The sequence below is a fragment of the Syzygium oleosum genome, unplaced genomic scaffold, assembly GCF_021117445.2.
Source record: "Syzygium oleosum isolate NSW1041296 unplaced genomic scaffold, Sole_v2.1 Sole_v2.34, whole genome shotgun sequence".
Taxonomy (NCBI): Eukaryota; Viridiplantae; Streptophyta; class Magnoliopsida; order Myrtales; family Myrtaceae; genus Syzygium; species Syzygium oleosum.
The window spans coordinates 672,701-692,761 of record NW_026607518.1 but is presented as its reverse complement, the minus strand read 5'-3'; the positions used below and the strand labels follow the sequence as shown (position 1 = coordinate 692,761).

Sequence of the window (20,061 nt, the reverse complement as noted above, 5' to 3'; positions counted from 1 at the left end):
CTCTCCCCTGCGTTTCTTGCTGCATCAAACGATACAAACCCCACCCTATCTGTTCCGGTTCAGCACCGGCATTTACATCACCAACCTGTACTTGCCCAGAAAAGCACCACCAAAGTCTCTCTCTTCCCTCTCTCTGAAAAGGGGTCCAGTCAAGAAAGAGAGAGAGAGAGAGAGAGACAGAGAGAGAGAGAGAGAGAAAGAGAGAGTTCACCAGCACTGCCCAGTGCCCATCTCCCTCTCTCCCTGTCTGTGTGAAAGTAACTGTTGGATCTCTTCCTCTCATACTTGGGAGCAAGAATGCAGTAGAAAGCTCTGTCCTTTCTTTGGTCCACTTTGGTGAAGGGAGGGAAAGATGGGCACTTGCACCTCAAAGCCACCAAAACCCAACCCTTACGCATCAAGGGAGCTCTCCCCAAATGACCAGGCTCAGCCCCCACAGGCCCCAAAGTCACCTTCCACACCTCTCCAGGACAAACCCACCTCAGCCATCGCCACCCCCAAGTCCCCCTTCTTCCCCTTCTACAGCCCCAGCCCCGCCCACTTCCTCAAGAAGTCTCCGGCCTCGGCGGCAGGAGGGGCGGCGGCGGCGTCCGCCAACTCAACGCCGCGGAGGTTCTTCAAGCGGCCGTTCCCCCCGCCGTCGCCCGCGAAGCACATAAAGGCGGTGCTCGCGCGGCGGCACGGCAAGAAGGCGGCGAAGTCGATACCGGAGGGAGAGGAGGGGGAGGAGGAGGGAGGGGTGGAGCTGGACAAGAGGTTTGGGTTTTCTAAGGAGCTGACGAGTCGGCTGGAGGTTGGGGATGAAGTGGGGAGAGGGCATTTTGGGTACACCTGCTCTGCAAGGTTCAGGAAAGGGGAGTTCAAGGGACAGCAGGTTGCTGTTAAGGTCATCCCCAAGGCTAAGGTAGGTGCCAAGTTTATCTTTTTACGTCGTAGAATACAAAGTTGTTTTATCTCCTTGCTAATGTCTGATCTCTGGACGTATGTATTTCATTTGATTTGATTTTTTTTTTGGGGGGTTCAAGTAAAATTGGTTAGATCTTGTCCACTTATTATAGGTGCTATGGAGCAGTCCTTCTCCACTTCTGCAGATTGCTTGTTTGTGCAAAATTTGCGACTTGATGTTTGATCAGATTCCTTTTTCTAAAAGCTTTGAAGAATAGTTTTTGGCTTGTCTCAATGTGAAAACATGTCCTCTTCGAAAGAAAATTTGGGTGTTCTTTTCCTATTTGATATCCAGCTTCAACGGGTTTTTTTTTTTTTTGGCATAATCTTGCATATTTGCTTTTTTTGCGAATTTTTCGACTTTTCGTTTGATCAAATACCTTTCTTTGTTTAATAGTCTTTGCTGATGTGTATGTTTGAGTGCTTTGTTTTTTCCTTGGAAATCTCTGTTGCCTATCAGAATAGGTGGGAAATTGTGTGGTGTGGTGGATTAAAACTGATCAAATTGAAGACTTAAGTTTGAATTGGATAGCTGGAAGTTATGTAGAGAAAGATGTGAATATCCAGTCTTTTTTCGCTGTAGCAACCCTTCTAGATGAAGAATACTTGGACTAGCTTCAGATATAGATGAGTCCATGTGCAACATTCTAAAGTGGCCGACGTGTTTGTTTATTGATATTTTGGTCAATGCTGGGAATTGATAGAGAGCTTCACTTGTGACAGCACCATTAGTTTCGTCTGGGCTTTGCAATAGCAATCTTGATGTTTTATTCTTTTTTTTTTTTTTGGTAAAGATGTTTTATTCTTTTTTTTTTTTGGTAAGGAATGTTTTATTCTTTTTAATCCTGTCATAGTCCCAAAAAGTAAATAGATGGGGTCTTCTTCGTTTAGAAGCTGTTGCAAGTGCGCTAAACTTAATCAGAAGCCCAAACGCAGTTGGAATATTTTATACTACTTTTCGCATTATATTTATCGGTGCATAGTTGAAGCTTGAAGGGGACTTGTATGATGGCTGATAATGGAAGGACCAAAAGGTTGTTCAAGCCTCTAAAATGGAACTAATTATTGCCACAAGAACATGGACAAAGAGTAGGTCTTGAAATGGACCTATATTATAAGGTAATATGACATTAAAGCTGGTCAATTTTATGCCTACTGGCCAGCCCAAACTTGTGGCCATCCAGGATACGTATGGAAAATTCTGATTGAGACATTGGTTCAATCTGGACTAGATGCATCTCCATTGTTTGGATTTGGAATCTCATTCAATTATGATATGACACGGCCACTAGTGGACAAAATAATAAGTATTCGTTTGATAGATCTTTAGCCCCTAGAGGAAAAGAAAAGCCTAGTTAATTATTATTTTTAAAGTGGGAGATATTGCAATCTGTACGATCATTAGTTGATTGTTTGCACTATGTCTGGTGCATGCATAATTGGCTCTTCCATCTGAACAGAGGAAACGAATGACAGAAGAACTAGTTATATTAGTATTCATGTAGTTGTATGTGGGCCAAGCCAAGAAATGTTAGGTCATTCTCTTTTTCCGTCATCTAAGATGGCAGTTACTATCACGTAAAACTACAATCTGATGGGTTTAATTGGTTTCCCTTAAGTGGAGAAGTAGTGGACTTTTCATCTAGTGGAAATTGGATGAGAAAACTTTTTTAAGGATGAAAGAATAATCTATCCTTTGTTCCACAAAATTTATTTCTCATCTGCTATGTTACATCAAAGGTCAAACCCACCTGTTGTGTGGGCTGGATTTGACTTACTACATGGTCTCCTAGGCTGCTTGCTTAAAAACAGAGAACCCCTGATCGTATTGGTTTATTTATCAAAGAGCAAACATCGACTTCCCATTGAAAAATTGGGATTCGATGGCCCAAACCACCGTCGAGTATCGTAGTACTTTTAAATCCGCAAGTCGCCACATCAAATTGGCCCAGGTCACACTTGAGTTTGAGGTGGACCCATTTTTATTTTTGTCCTTGTGTGTAGCATAGGTTGCATGTTTTAGCAATTATAACTCTCCATTTTCAATCTGAGTTCTGCAGCGGAATTTATGTTGTGCTATCTCTAATCACATTTAAGTCGACTTGAGAGAGAAGTCAACTTAACCATATATACAAGGGCCTTTGCACCATTTTTTGTTGAGTGAGGATATATGGTTCTAGGTCAAGTAAAGTTGTATTCATTATAATGTGCTCATTCCCACTTACAAAGTAGAAAGTGTGCCATGCTCAGGACATTCAATTGTGTGTGAGTTTTTTTTGTGATTCTCAAGCTAGTAATTTGGTGATTGAGTTGTAGCTGGCAGACTCCTAACTAGAATTCTAACTCAAGTCCTAAGAGAACAACCAACTGAAAAAAAAGAAAAAGAAATAAAGCACAAATGATTATAAGCAGGACATAATAATTGGTTGCAAAAATCTATGGTCATCCAAACTGATATATTCCTTAATCATTTCTCTTGGAGAGCAATTGGAAATCTTATATAAGGACAGGTCCAATGAATGCTAAAAGTAATCCCGGGTGAGATTGGCAGCTGTTCTCTATGTGTGTGTGGCGTGTGAATAGCAAAATATAAGCCTGAAAAGCAAAATACAGGGTGGCTCTTGAGACCGTTTCATGGCAGTTGCTTTTAGTTGCTGGATGTGAGCAAGAGTTGAGCATATCGCGAAATCGTATCATTTTATGCTCAGCCTGGTTATGTCAGATTTAAATAGAAACACATGAGTAATTTTAATCCATAGCCCTTTATGGAGACTCCTTTTGTGAATTGAGACTCATATGATGTCCCTAATGAACTAATGAAAACTGTAGGATCAATTGAGGGTTTAACTATCAACTGCAAACGACATTGTTACACGTGGTAGTTGCTCATTACTAGAAAGGTCAAGTATTTGGCATTTCAAGATTTCCATATCAATATTAAACAAATTTATTGGAGTGTCCTAATGGACATTATGGTTCATGTCCAACGATTGTCATATGGAAAAGTTATCGTGCTTGTATGTGGGCTGGCCCTTGCTGAAATTCTTTGCCTTCATTGGATTGGAATCTGTGGTATGTGCTATATTTCATGTGTCACTAGTTTATAGTTTGACTGCAAATAACTAAATAATTTCAATTTTTAATATGTACGTTAGAAAAAGAGAACGTTTTACCAGGTCTTCATCTTGTCCTTATATTGGATATATTAAATTTTAACTAATCTGAAGATCTCTTATCTCCTTGTCTTTTCTCTCCTTTTCAAATTGTTGATAGCGTTGGCATTTTTCTTCCTTTTCTTTTTCAGATGACAACAGCTATTGCAGTTGAAGATGTGCGGAGAGAGGTGAAGATATTACGAGCCTTGTCAGGACACAGTAATCTTGTTCGGTTTTATGATGCATTCGAAGACCCTGATAATGTTTACGTTGTTATGGAGTAAGTTTGCATAACTGTTTTGTGCAATATTTCCTTTCACTGTTCCGTCTTTAGCTCAGATGCTGTTGTTAAGCACAAGCTGTTTCTGGGAGGACTCAATACAGATTTTAGTTTTACTAGAGGTCTCCCGAGTTGTCTATTTCTTGGGTCACTGACTTTGTTTCTCTTTGTTCAAACGTGTAATTCTTGTGGTCTAAATATTGAGGCACTAGATCTATACCGTTACCATTACAGTCATATGCTATTTCTCATGTGACCGAACTGCTTGATTGTCGAGTTGACATTGTTTTACATTCAAATTCCAGGTTATGTGAAGGAGGAGAACTCCTAGACAGAATACTTTCTAGGTGAGGTTTTCTCCGCTGGCTACTTAGTGACTTCCTACTGGTGCTTTGTGACATGCCTCTTGCAGACTCTGATGGCTATTCTATTTGCAGAGGTGGCAAATATTCCGAAGATGATGCGAAGGCTGTTATAGTGCAGATACTAAACGTGGTCGCATTTTGTCATCTCCAAGGAGTGGTTCATAGAGATCTTAAACCAGAGGTGAACAAAACTCTGAGCTAGGTACATTTAGATAGTAGGCAGCTAGGAAGGTTACATGCCTAATTAGGTGTATACTGTTGAGTGATTGTAATTGTAGTTACTCTTACTACTCCTCGGAGCAAATCAGCTACTCTAGGAGTTTCATGGAACTTGTAAATTCATGCGGGTTATGTCTGGTTTTACTATGATATCAAATTGAGAAACCCATTCAAAATGTTGTTATAGAAAGTGATTCTTTCAAAAGCTGATGCGTTAGTGCAGCATGATTACCTCTACTTGCACAATGTGCTTATTACTTAAGCTAGTTTGGCTTTTCACTATCCAAAATATGTTTTTTTTTTAAATTGTGACAAGTAATTACACCTGGCCGTTCTTGAATAACCTGTGGTGATGTACCGGAATGAACTGTTCATGTGATAAAAGTCATTTCACTTATGGTGGCTGGGTCTGTTGACTTGTATAATGCCGAATTTTTTGTGTTCATGCATTAAAATTTGCTAGTTGTTCTCGTGCTCGGTCATTCTGAATTATAAAATACTGCTATTTGCTGGTTCAGAACTTTCTTTATACATTGAAGGACGAGAATTCCCAATTGAAGGCAATAGATTTCGGCTTATCAGACTTTGTGAGGCCAGGTTTGTTCCTGGGGCTTTACAATAAGTCCCTACAGTGTGAAATTTCTAAGCATCAACATTATGGGTTCTGATCAGGTGTCTGAATTCTAATGCTTGTTAGTGCTCTACATGCATTACAGATGAGAAGCTTAATGACATAGTTGGAAGCGCGTATTATGTTGCCCCTGAAGTTTTGCATAGATCCTACAGTACAGAGGCTGATGTCTGGAGTGTTGGTGTGATAGCTTATATTCTGTTATGCGGTAGTCGGCCATTTTGGGCAAGGACAGAGTCTGGAATTTTCCGCGCTGTCCTGAAAGCTGAGCCAGGTTTTGATGAACCGCCATGGCCTTCTTTATCTTCAGAGGCAAAGGACTTTGTCAAGCGCCTGTTGAACAAGGATCCCAGGAGACGTATGAGTGCTGCTCAGGCATTAAGTGAGTGTTCGACTTGCTCCTTTTGATAGTGAGCGGCTTGTAGAAGTAGACTGACAGGTTGTAAGCTTTTTCTTCCATGCGCAGGCCATCCTTGGATTCGGAATTATAATGGTGTGAAAGTCCCTCTTGATGTACTTATATTTAGACTCATGAAGGTTTATATGCGGTCATCATCTTTGCGAAGAGCTGCATTAAAGGTATGAAGTGTTGCACTTTTTTCTTTGTTTGAAGTTGATTAGTGTTGACACCTATTTTAGTCTCATAAAGTTGCTTGTTTCTTCGATGTTCTTTCTCCCCCAATATTAAATTATAGAAAGAATAGTTAAACTTCAATAAGGGCCTCTTTTGGAGGCTTCATTAATGTAAAGCACTATTAGCAAGCTTTGATGAATGCATGCCCATTGATGATGTCTTATGATGACTACTTCCTACGCTGCAAAAAGTGGCTGCTTTGGCCAGGGTATTTTAAGCGACTCAGATGCTTGAGCTCCCACACTTGCACCCTTGTGTATCTGTGTTTGCATTTGTCAATATCCTATTTTTTAATTCTAAATAAACGATTAGGAAAACAGCAGCTGGCAGCATTGACAGATCATCTGGCTCAATGAGAGCTGTTTTGACATCAGTATGATTTTTTCGCATTTCAAAACTTAGAAGGGTACGTAGTCTTTCAGAAAATGCATTCACGTCATGAGTTGGTACAATTGCAAATTATCTTTACCTTGACTTTTTTGTGTTCTGAGATCCAACCTCAGTTTACTTTTTAAGTTCCTGTAAGCCAAAAAAAAAAAAAGAGAGTCCATCTGATGATTCAGACAATTGGAGGAGCACTCCACCTTGATTTTGTTAGTGTTATGATATCCTACCTATCCAAATTACTTTGGAAATTCTTATCTTAATTAAAAACGTTGATACTTTCTGAGGAAGTGCATGAGCCAGCAATACTTCAGTTACAGATTTCATTGTCCCACTTTTTTGAAAGCTTTACTACTTTAAAGTGATTGATCTGTTTCAGTGCTTGAGAGTTTTGTTTGATCTGGGAAGCAGAGAGGCTTTTGATGAAGAGCCTAACAAATGCCCTTGGATGCAATTTAAGTTGTACCACAGGATTCTTCAGTTTCTCAGCTGATATCTAATTAAGAAACTGAATTTGTAAGAAGTGAGTATCCTACAGTTTCTAAGCTTGAATTCTTCATAAATAAAGAAAGAGAAAGCTTGAATTCTTGAGCTTAAATTTTAAGATCTCGTTTAGAGTGGACTTCTAGCAACATCTTAAATTGAGATGCACAATGAGTGTTGCAATTTCAAGGTTTCATTGTTTGCTATTTGTTCAACCAAAATTTTCTGAATTCTATTTAATATATCATTGCAGGCGTTAGCAAAGACATTGACAGTGGATGAACTAGTTTACCTGAGAGAACAGTTTACGCTGCTCGAACCTAATAAAAGTGGCAGCATAACTTTAGAAAATTTGAAGCTGGTAAGTGTCATTCCCTTTTGTCCTCTCTCTCTCTCTCTCTCTCTCTCTCTCTCTCTCTCTCTCTGTTTTACATAACACGTGTTGCACACCACATGTACGCATTTGCTGGTACACGTACATATACATGTCACTGACATCGCATGGAGATCACGTAATTGTTATCATTGCAAGTTTCTCATTAATCTTATTCTTGGCAGGCCCTGATGAAAAATGCAACTGATGCAATGAAAGATTCTCGCATTCCTGATTTCCTTGCATCGGTAGACCAGGGACTTTAATTTCACACGGTTCCATGAATTATTTGTCAATTTGAATTTTGTGTTTGCTAGCTGTCTAACCAATGATATGCTGTTCATTTCAGCTAAATGCCCTTCAATACAGAAGGATGGATTTTGAAGAGTTCTGTGCAGCTGCTTTGAGTGTCCATCAGCTGGAGGCACTTGATAATTGGGAACAGCATGCCCGTTCTGCGTACGAACATTTTGAGAAGGATGGAAACAGGACCATCGTAATTGATGAACTGGCTTCTGTGAGTTTAATTGTTCTGGCTTTTGCATCTATTAGCATTGTCTCTGGATCAACTTTTAAAGTTTTAAATGTCTTTTAAACACATTATTTGCTTCAATTACCCCCTGGTAGTGCCAAGTCATTCAATCCACAAATACTTAACATATTCAAATGGTTCTCCTGGCGAGATTGCACACTGTCAAATGAGACGGGTCACTGAAAACAGAGAAATTAAAGCACTACTGAAAATTATCAGACATAAAACATGGGGAAAATGGTAGAGAAATAAGTGTTGTTGCCATATGTCTGTCATTTTCTTGTGCCACCTCAAATGTTGCGCTCTCCTTTGTATAATCCTCGTTCAATTGGAAAATGATCCAGTGATTTCACCTCGTTTCACTCTGAAACCTTGTCTTTGCTTAGTTAGACCTTAGATTCTAATCTGTAAATAGGTGAAGGAATTTGTATGGTTATGCATATATGACTCAGCCTCGTTTTCCAGTGATGACAAAAACCACCGATGCAGCCGACATGATCAAACAAGCTTTGTTAATATATTGATGTGTCTATTACGAAGCTTAGTGAACATGGATTATTGTGTCAATTTTACAACTCAAATAAGAGTTCTAATCAGATTACAATTCTTCACCCTGTTGAATTTGTTGTCTTATCTATTTTGGATTTGACTTCTATTAGGATTTTCATTTTGCAAAGTTTGATTCGGATAGCGTTCTTTTATCTTGGTTGATTTATTTATTCTTTTGTCACATTTAAGTTGAAGGAGTAATTTAGAAAAATCTGGGGAATTGTAACCCTCTCTCTGTATAATAGAGAGCGAATGAAGATTATTGAATCCTTGTGAGTCTTTGCTTTTGAACCATGGGATGCAATTCTCCTCTGAATTGATGCTTAAGAAACCCTAGCGCGATACTTATGTGGCCTGGGTTTGATGTCTGAAAATTTCTCTCATCGAGTAATTGTTTGCCATGGTTCCGGGCTCACTTCTTTGGGACTGATCGTCTTACATCAAGAACAAGTAGAGCGGTAATTTTGCTCTTCTCCGTCTTCCATTTCTCGTTGTTCCTTATTTTTTTCTACTTGAATTCTATGTCAGGAACTTGGTCTTTCACCTTCTGTCCCGGTTCATGCCGTCCTCCATGATTGGATAAGACACACTGATGGGAAGCTAAGCTTCCTTGGGTTCATCAAATTGTTGCACGGAATGTCCAGCCGTATAGCCACAAAGACGCAATGAACAACTATACCGTCCTCAAAGCTAGAGTTTGAGAACTTTCGTGGGCATGGTTTTTCCCGGTAGAACAAGGTGCCGGACCCAAAATTCGCAAGCCATCAAATTGGCCTTTTGACAATTGAAGGCCCCACGAGCTCGGTCCTTCGTTCTTTCTGTATAGTATCAGGTGCATACTCGTCAAGTTGCTGAAAGACCTATCTATCGATCCGATTCATTATGATCCCCGGAAGGTATAATTGGCTTTGCAGTGTAAATTTTTCCTTTTGCTTTACTGAGGTTTACGGAAATGTTTTATGCTCCGATAGCGCCACATAGATGTCTTCTATCTTTCCCTCTTTTCCGTAGTTGATGCGGTTTGTACCTGGGAAGTGACTACGGTACCTGCATTTTTAAGTTTAGATTCTCTCTATGAGCAGCAGTCCTATTGGGACGTTGCTACTAATCTAAATCCGGAAGATAATTGCATGTGTGAATGTATGGATCTGCCGAAAGTCTTATTCGAAGAATTTTGAAGAAAGTGAAACTCATGCGGGCAATCTTCCCCGCACGGGTACCTCGAGCTTGCATCCTGATTTACAAGCCAAACTTGGCTCGTCGTCGCAAAGCTGCAAACCGTGCAAACTGTGCTTGTGTTGGGACGGCAACTGAAAATAGGGTAGCAAAGTCATTGTACGTGTACACGATCGAAAACAAGAGTCAAACCATAGATCGTTCTATTGTTCATACAGTTATTCAAGCAAAATGACGAGCCTCAGTTGATTTGCACTGTTTTTTTCCCATTATGTTCCTTTAAAGAAAGTCACCAACTTGTCCTTCAAATCCAAAGCCTTGTCGCAGTGAGGCTTCAAGAGATGGAACACATGGCTCTCGCCCTCATGCTCCATAATCTGAACGGTCCCGCCCCATCCGCTCTTCTTCAGCTCCTCGTAGTACCACAGTCCTCGGCCCCTCAGGTGATCCCTTTCAGCCAGGAACACCAGCACCTTCTCGCACCCAATCCTGGCCAGGTCCTCGGGTGGCGGCTTCAGCCTCGGATCTGCCAACCCGCTGTTCTCAGGGCACAGGTACAGCCACATCCTGTCGTCATCGGTCCCTCCGAAGTACGGGTGTACCATGGCCACCCCTGCTATCGTAACACCGGCAGGAAACCCGGTGCGCCCAATCCGAACAAGCACGTTGTGGGATATATTTGCCCCAGCGCTATCCCCCGATATATAGACCCGCCCGAAATCCGCGTGCTTGTTCAGCCACTGGTCAGGGCCGTTCCCATTGGCATGTCCCAATGCCCACTGGGTCGCGGTACACGCATCATCATAGCACGCGGGGATCGGGTTCTCTGGGGCAAGACGATACTCGATCAAAACAGCAACGACATGAGCTTTCGCCACGAGCCAGCTCACGTATTCGTGGTGCCCCCGGTGGAAGGCAGACCCTATGGAGAAGCCTCCGCCGTGGATGTAAATGTTAGATATAATGTATAATTTAGGGTTTACTCTTCATTGCTATTCATTCTTTCCCTATATAAAGGGACTTGGCCTTGTAGTCTAAATTCATTCAAACAATAATATACACGAAATTCTCTCATCTCAACTTGGTATCAGAGCTACATTGTTACCTGAGGAGCGCCCATCGAGCCTGCCACACTGTGGCCGCTATGACGCCAGCCGCGCCAGCCGCACCAGCCGCGCCGCCCCGGTTCTCCGACAAGACCGAAGCTTTTCGTCACTGCTCGATATACTTCCGCTGCTCATTTCGGAAAACCGAGACCACCAGCAGACTCGCCGCCCTCAGACGACCCACGTCCTGAAATTTCATCGCCAACAGCCGCCGGACGCCACTGCACGCACCGCCACGCGCCGCCGCACTTCGGACCCAGGTAGCCCATTGCTGTTCACTGGTGTTTTGGACATCCTCCGTCGTGTTTTTCCAAAAACCAACACCAACCCACGACTCGCCGCCCTCAGTATAGTCAGCCAGTCAAGTTTCGTCTCTTTTCGCCTCCGGACGCGCCCTCACGCGCCGCCCCAAGGCCTGCGCGTGAGATCCACGCGCCTCCCCCAGCTGACACGCGCCCGCCACATGCTCGCCCTCGCCTGACACACGCCCGCACGCGCCCGGCACACACCCCAGCTGACGTCATCTGCCACGTCATCCATTTGACCGATCGTTGACCGGAGTTGACCGACCGTTGACCGGTTTAGCCCAGGCCGGTTCCGTCGATTTTTTGGCCGTTTCAACCATTTTCTTACCGGTTTCCGGTGTTTTCCGACCGGTTCTTGAGGTATTCCGATGTCTTGAGTTCGTTTTTGCTGTTATTTTTGTCATATCAGCTCTCGGTATATTAGATTCTGCTGATTCCATAATAGTGAAGTGCATATCATGGATAGAATGGAAGTCTCAATGCCAATTCAGACTATTTTGAATGGTTCTAATTATATTTTATGGTCTCAAGAAATATCAAGTTTCTTGAAAGGACGTCGGCTTTGGCGTTATGTCACTGGAGAAACTAGGGTACCTACTAGAATTGCTAAAGAAACTGATGATAAATTTGTGGATCGATTGGATGAATGGGATAGCAGAAATCACCAGATTCTCACATGGTTTCGAAATACTTCGATCCCATCTATCTGACTCCAGTTTGGCCTTTTTAATACAGCAAAAGAAGCTTGGGATCTTCTTGATCGTCGTTATTCTAGTTCAAATGTTTCCCATCAGTATCGGTTGTTAGGGACTTTATATCACATGCGTCAGGAGCTCGATCAATCTATTAATGATTTTCTATCATTCATGCATGCTATTTGGGATCAGTTGACCTTGTGTGAACCACGCATGGAAGGGGATGGTAATATTCGTAGAGCTGTTGAACATCGTGATCGTATTCGTTTCATGCAATTTTTTATGGCTCTGAATGATGAGTTTGAACCTGTGAGAGCCTCCATTCTACATAGAGATCCTTTTCCTTCTCTTGAGACAGTTATATCAGATTTATTGAATGAGGAGACTCGATTGGCCACCTTGAAAACGCAACGTCCTACTATGCCCATATCCACACTGACGGATGCAATACTTGCCACTCCGAGTTCTTCCTCCACGCGACGTCCATTTTGCAAACATTGTCGTCGACATGGTCATTTGGCATCGAATTGTTATCGGCTACGGCCTATGCAACCCACAGGATCGACCACTCAACCTCGTAGCCGAGGTCCCTTTGTCCGTCCATCTGCCAATGCTGCCATTGTCGAAGCTTCTTCCCATGGATCGTCCCACACATTAGTGTCTCTGGAGGATCTTCGTACCGTTCTCCGAGAATCTGGTACCTTCATCCCTTCTATTCCTAGCACTTCTGCTATGTCTACTGCTCCAGGTATTTCTGATTCTTGGTTCTTTGATTCTGCTTGTTGCAATCACATGACATCCAATTCTGCCTTATTTCAGTCTAAATCCTCCGCTTCACATGCACCTCATATTCTTACTGCTGATAATTCACATATGAGTGTTAGGCATACAGGAAACATTTCTACATCTACATTATCTTTAACTAACACCTTCCTCGTTCCTAAACTCTCACTCAACTTGATCTCTGTCGGCCAATTGTGTGAACTTGATCTTGATATTCACTTCTCTTCTCATGGTTGTCATGTGCAGGATCCTCGGACGGGACAGACACTTGGGACAGGCCGTAAAGTGGGGCGCCTCTTTGAGCTTGTTTCCCTAAATATTCCGACCTCTTTTGCTACTTGTGCTGCCACAGTGTCATCTGAAACTTGGCATTCTAGGTTAGGTCATGCTTCCTTTTCTAGGTTAAACTCTTTAATTTCAAGTGGTCATTTAGGTTCCGTTGACACTAAACATTTTGACTGTCTGCCCTGTAAGTTGGGAAAACATCATGCTTTACCGTTTCAGACTAGTGATTATGTATCCCATGCTCCGTTTGATCTCATTCACTCTGATATATGGGGACCATCTCCCACTCCCACCATGGGTGGCTCTCGCTATTTTGTCATTTTTGTGGATGACCATTCTCGGTATACCTGGCTTTATCTTATGAAAAATCGTTCTGAACTTTCTCGTATTTATCGTGATTTCGTTGCTATGGTTAAAACCCAATTTTCACGGGATATTAAGATTTTTCGTACTGATAATGCTATGGAATATAGAGATACCGAATTTCTTCGGATTCTTTCTCAAAATGGTACTATCATTCGGGGATGTCACGCCCCGAACCCTATGGCACGCGACAACCCTACCGAGGTCGATTCAGTGCGACGTCCCAGGACGCGTCGCCGACCCGAAACCCAAAACAGAGAACAATGCACAAGCGGAAGCAAACAAACACCCGTACAAATTAAAACCACATGACCAAGGATAGCGGTAATACCATAAATACAACTTGCACTAATAACGGGGATTTACAATGTCTATTACAACAGAATAAACATATAAAAGCCAAAACGGGTCAACAGCCACCAACGTCAAAAAGGGGGTACGTGGCTCGGCGGTCAAGCGCTATAACTAGCCGGGGCTCCTCTCAAAACGTATCGGTACGCCTGCCATCCTCAAGGCCGGGGTTCTGAAAAGTTGGTTTTCAACAACAGTGAGAATAAATCTCAGCAAGTAGGTTCCCTAAACCTAAGCTAGGCTAACATGCACCTCCTGACGAGCATTAATCAACACACCAATCAAACTATAATTGACTTAGGCCCTTAGGCCCAAATCCAATACTCACCTTGCCCTGCAAGTTAGGCACTTACAATTCAAGAATAAAACATAGGACCCAATCACAGCACATGCACACATCACTTGGTCACAACGCATGTCATGCTTATGCTCGTGCTCATACGCGTGCTCACGCCTCGTCAATGTATTTTTGCACGCTTGCACTCCAGCACACTTGCAATTATCAATTCTCCTCCGACCCGCGTTAAACGCATCGGGTTCGACCCGCGTAAAATGCATCAGGTCCATCACTTCGAGATCGATCTCCGGCCCGCGTAAAACGCATCAGGCTCATGACACATAACCCGCGTAAACGCATCAGGTTGGTCATCTTCCGGTAATCTGGGCATCGTCCCGCGTAACACGCCTCAGGACGGGTTCACTACCCCGCGTAAAACGCATCAGGGCTTTATGTGATCACTCATTCACAAACACCAATTGTTATCTGAACCCCGAGTAAAACGCATCGGGGCATTTTAGGTGATCACACACTCATGTCATTCGTGCACACTCATATATGCACATGCCATGCCAATGCTCGAGATGCACACCCATGACCATGAAGTTCACACTTGGGCACTCACGAATTTCACAATGAGCATTCAATTGTACAACGCCACTTATTCAATTCACAACACAATATGCTCAATTCAATGAATCACAAGCCCAATCAATCAATTAATTCAAATCGGCCATGGTACATCATCGGCACACGAAAATCACGCAATTAAGCCATTAAACTTGCACAAGTCTAAGGTCCACCAAGCATATCCTTTCTCGGCCACATAAGTACTCAATCCTGGCATCACATAACCACTACCAACCCATAAACAATCAGCCGCTTAATGGACAAATCAAGCACACACGGCCAATTCACAATTAATCCTCAGTTTCGCCGAACAAGGCCCGATAAATTCCACTATGGACAGCCACTAACCAGTCCCCCCTAGGCCTCCAATCCACTTCCAAATCATCACATTAGGCTTCCCAAATCCACCACATAAACAGCCACTACACGGCCCGATTGTTGCACCCATTATAGTCCGCATTTAGACCACGATTAATCAACATAATAGTCCAATCGAGCCTACACTAATCGGTCACCAACCAGATCACCTTAGGCCACTAAATCACCTCCAGATCACCACATTAAGCTACAAGAATCACCATGAAAACAGCCACCATGCGGTCCACAAATCACATCCGCCAAATCCACATAATCGCCTAAATTAATTTCCCCAATGAACAGCCGACCATCAGCCCACTCTAGACTATCAAGTCATATTTAAATCATCACATTAGGCTCTCATAATCACCACATTACCAGCCTAACTCGCAGCCCACGCATTGCGCCCATTTAATCCACATAATGGGCCGAATCGAATCCACAATAAACATCCACCGATCAGCTCATTCTAGGCCATCATATCACATTTAAATCATCACCCTAAATGAACACGAATTTAACCCGAACTCGAGCCGATTCAATCCAATATGTCCCGCCATCGCACAGCCCATTCTAAGCCTCTAAACCTCTATTAAAATTATCACACTAAGCTGTGAAATAGCCACAAGATCACCACTAAAACAGCCACAATCTAGCTCACAATTTCACTCGCCAAAACCATAAATTTTGTCCAAATCACAACTCCCATGATCAGCCACCACACAGCACGCTATGGACCGCCAAACCTCAGTCAAATGATCATTCTAGGTCACCAAATGCACCACAAAATCAGCCTCTAACAGCCACCACAATTTAACCCATAAATTACCCTAATTAGCCCCTAAAACCCATCTAGAAACACACATTAACCTAATTAGGGTTTAGGGTTGTACTCACTTGGATTCCTAGGCTCCAAATAGGGCTGAGCAAGAGTCAAAGGCGGCTGGACAGCGGCGGTCCCGCGCCGGAACAGTAACGGCGGCGACGGCTCCGGCGAACGGTGCGAGCGGCGGCGATGGTCTAGGCGATTCCACGGCCTAGATGGACACGGCCACAGAGAGAGAGGGAGGTGGGACGGCTGGACAGCTGGGCGAGGTGATGGATCCGGGCCAGAATAGTAACGGCGGCGGCGGAGATCCTCCGACGAGGTCCTTGAGCGGCCGAGAAGGAGAGGGGGAGCGGGAGAGAGGGAGATGGAGGCTGAGGGGGGGACGGAATGGTGATGGTGGCGACGAGCTGGTGGAGGCGACGGCGACCGGAACGGCGGCGTGCGGCGGTCGCGGGCGAGGCAGGACAGGGGAGGAGTCGGGCGAAGAAAAACAGGGGAAGGGAAGAAGAGAGGGGGGGTCGCGGCAGCAATGGCGCGGCCGGCGGCGGTGTGGCGGCTGGGCGAGCGGCGGCGCAGCTCGGTCGGAGCACGGCGGCGCGAGGCGGTCGGCAAGGTGTGGCCAGGCGGAGGAAGAAGCAGAAGCAGGAGTCGGGGCAAAGAGACGAAGAAGAAGAGGAAGGGAAGAGGAAGAAAAAGGAAAGAAAAGAAAAGAAAGGAAGAGAGAGGGAGGAGGAAACGTGAGCGGGAATTGAGGGAGGGGATGTCTGCGTGCACGGCAGACGTGCGCAGACACGGCAGAGAGAGAGAGAGAGAGAGGGGAATAAATTTAAATGTTCAATCAAATAAATAATGCAATTCAACGGCCCATAATTAAAACCGACAACGTTCCGACGGTCCAAATTAGTCCTAAAATATAATAAGGGACAAAGGCCAAGTTAATTAAATCAACTACCACGAGAGAGGTCTACTAGTCCAAATTCGCACCCGGTCAAAAACTCCCCTTTTTCCATTATTCCTGACAATCTTAACGCTGGCCACACTAATATCGACATCGTCCAATTTATTTCGTCCCGAAACTCCTGAAAATCGACTGCCAAGTTTGGGGTCTAAATAACGGCAAAATTCGATCGAGTGCGATTCTAGCGAAATCTCTCATTTAAAAATAATAACCGAGAGTGATCAGTTCCCGGGCGAGATTTTACTATAAGTACACTGACAAATTACACGTTTTATAAATCCCAAAAATGGGCCGAAATTCGGGATGTCACAATCGCTCTTGCCCTAGCACCTCTCAACAAAATGGTAGAGCTGAACGTAAGCATAGACATATCTTAGATGTAGTACGCACCTTACTCATCTCTGCCTCTTGTCCTGAACGTTTTTGGGGGGAAGCTTGTCACACTGCTGTTTACACTATAAATCGTACTCCATCACCTATTATAGGTCACATCTCTCTTTACGAGCATTTGTATGGTAGTGTCCCAAATTACACTCTTTTACGTGTATTTGGTAGTGCCTGTTTTGTGCACCTTCATCCACATGAGCGCACGAAATTAGAACCTCGTGCCCATGTATGCTGCTTCCTTGGATATGGCATTGAGCACAAAGGGTATCGATGTTGGGATCCCACTTCCAACCGTCTTCGTGTGTCCCGTCATGTCACCTTTTGGGAACACAAGATGTTCTCTTCTATTTATCTGTTTGACCCTTCTACTCATGTTCCTTTCTTTACCAATCCTTCCGTGGACTTATTTCCAGAAGATACCACACTTCCATCCACATCTGACTCTTCCATTCCAGATGTATCTTTCCCTCATCTTGAAGCAGGGCCTTCTGATGACTCCACTTTGGCCACCTCTGACGTGTCTGCACCTTCCGCAGATTCTCCACCACCGGTCATTCCTTCCTCCTCTGATCGTTGCCCCACCAGAGTAAGTCAACCTTCTGTTCGGCTTCGAGATTACCATTGTTATTCTACGATAGCTTCCCTTCATGAACCTCGCACATATAGAGAAGCTGGTACTAATCCTCTTTGGCAGAAGGCAATGGCAGATGAGTTACAAGCTTTAGACAAATCTCATACTTGGGATTTAGTTGCTCTGCCTCCTGGTAAGTCCGCTGTCGATTGTAAATGGGTGTACAAGATTAAGACAAAAGCAAATGGTACTGTGGACTGCTATAAAGCTCGCCTGGTTGCGAAAGGCTTCACTCAGGAATATGGTATTGACTATGAAGAGACTTTTGCCCCTGTTGCACGTCTTACTTCTGTTCGCAGTCTCCTTGCTATCGCCGCTGTTAAGTGTTGGCCTACATTTCAGATGGATGTCAACAATGCATTCCTCAATGGCGATCTCACCGAGGAAGTTTATATGGTACCTCCTCCTGGCTACACTCATTCTTCCCACCAAGTATGTCGATTACGTCGTGCATTATATGGATTGAAACAATCTCCTCGTGCATGGTATTCCAAGTTTAGCTCCACCATGGCATCTCTTGGCTTTAAATCTAGTCCCTATGACCACGCTCTTTTTGTTCGACATACTTCTCATGGGTCTATTCTGCTGCTCTTATATGTCGACGATATGGTTATTACAGGTGATGATCGTCCCGAAATTTCAAAAACTCAAGCATTATCTTAGTCAACAGTTCGAGATGAAGGATCTTGGACAACTTAGTTATTTTTTAGGCTTGGAGGTTACCTCAGACACATCTGGTTATTATCTTTCGCAAGCCAAATATGCCACTGATCTTCTTTCTCGAGCAGGACTCACGGACACCAAGGTCGTTACGACCCCTCTTGAGATCAAGGCCAAATTTGATGCCGGTGATGGGACTCCTCTCCAAAACCCCACCCTCTATCGACAGCTAGTCGGCAGTATTATATATCTTACTGTTACTCGCCCTAACATCGCTTATGCTGTTCATATTGTCAGCCAGTACATGACAACGCCTCGTACAACTCACTTTGCTGCAGTTCTTCGTATTCTTCGCTATGTCAAGGGTACGTTATTTCATGGCCTTCACTTTTCTGCTCATTCGACATTGGAGTTGACTGCCTATTCAGATGCTGATTGGGGTGGTGACCCTCAAGATCGTCGCTCCACTACGGGTTACTGTTTTTTCTTAGGCACTTCACTTATCTCCTGTCGTAGCAAGAAACAATCCACTGTTGCTCGTTCTAGTACAGAAGCTGAATATCGAGCTCTTGCTGATACCACATCGGAGTTATTATGGTTGTGATGGCTACTGGAAGATATGGGAGTCCGTCATCATAGTGGGACAGTCCTACATTGCGACAATCGTAGTGCTATCCAAATTACACATAATGATGTTTTCCATGAACACACCAAACACATTGAGATAGGTTGTTACTTCATCCGCTATCATGTTCTTCGTGGCACTCTACGACTTGTTTTTACTTCATCAGCTGATCAAACTGCCGATATCTTCACAAAGACACATCCACCTGGGCGGTTCCTAGATCTTCTCTCCAAACTCCAGTTGACTTGTTTCAACTCACCTTGAGTTTGCGGGGGGATGTTAGATATACTGTATAATTTAGGGTTTACTCTTCATTACTATTCATTCTTTCCCTATATAAAGGGACTTAGCCTTGTAGTCTAAATTCATTCAAACAATAATATACACAAAATTCTCTCATCTCAACTGTAAATTAGGACCGGGAGCCTCTCTGTCGGGCCGGGCCAGCATGGCATGAAGACGCGAGCCGAGACCACTGGCTCAGAGGAGATGGTCACGTCCTTGGACCGGACCTCGGCGTCTTCGGATGGCGGCACCTTCAGTTTCTCCATTGGCATCAGTCTTTCGACGCGCCCATCTTTGTATACCTTGAAGAAGGGGAAGAATTCATGGAGCACGTCGCCACTGTTGGCCTTGGTTGGCTCCATCCTTCAGCGAGAGAGAGAGATATGGAAAAAAGCTTCGATACAGGAACTTGCTAGGCCAAATTGATTCACAGACGTATCGGAACTTGTGCAAGAGATCGTTTGGGGGTTTGGACTTTATGCTCGCTGCTTTGTCATTGCTTTGACAACTACCCTGTTTTGACAACTACCCGTCCGACGGAATAGTCGTATACTTGGACTTTATTATGCATCGCATTGAACATTTTCTTAATCCAAGTAACAACAACAAAAAAAGGAGAGAGAATAGCTTTCTTCTTCTCTTGCTTTTACACTTTTCTTTAAGAAAATTGCTGAAGGCTCATATGCCTTTTGTCGTACAAGGCCCGACTCAATCGACCACCTATTCTTTGGGTGTGCTTTCACGGGCTCTCTCGCTCGATACTGGGCAGGTAATTGTAATTTATCTTTGACTGCTAGCTCGTGGATGA

General features: G+C 43.7%; 2 protein-coding genes across 2 annotated transcripts; one reads left to right on the top strand and one right to left on the bottom strand.

Moving 5' to 3' along the window:
- On the top strand, positions 1 to 9,689 carry LOC115685709 (CDPK-related kinase 5-like). The gene is made up of 11 exons (XM_030610801.2): positions 1 to 904; positions 4,250 to 4,380; positions 4,686 to 4,727; positions 4,818 to 4,926; positions 5,483 to 5,561; positions 5,681 to 5,977; positions 6,062 to 6,174; positions 7,350 to 7,457; positions 7,655 to 7,717; positions 7,819 to 7,986; positions 9,079 to 9,689. The coding sequence occupies exons 1-11, from the start codon at positions 353 to 355 to the stop codon at positions 9,217 to 9,219; spliced, it is 1,803 nt and encodes a 600-aa protein (XP_030466661.1). The 5' UTR covers positions 1 to 352; the 3' UTR covers positions 9,220 to 9,689.
- A 187-nt stretch (positions 9,690 to 9,876) lies between these two features.
- On the bottom strand, positions 9,877 to 19,717 carry LOC115685722 (2-hydroxyisoflavanone dehydratase-like). Its single transcript, XM_056305043.1, has 2 exons — positions 19,382 to 19,717; positions 9,877 to 10,679 (listed from the first exon to the last, which is right to left on the bottom strand). The coding sequence occupies exons 1-2, from the start codon at positions 19,613 to 19,615 to the stop codon at positions 9,996 to 9,998; spliced, it is 918 nt and encodes a 305-aa protein (XP_056161018.1). The 5' UTR covers positions 19,616 to 19,717; the 3' UTR covers positions 9,877 to 9,995.
- Positions 19,718 to 20,061: the final 344 nt, after the last annotated feature.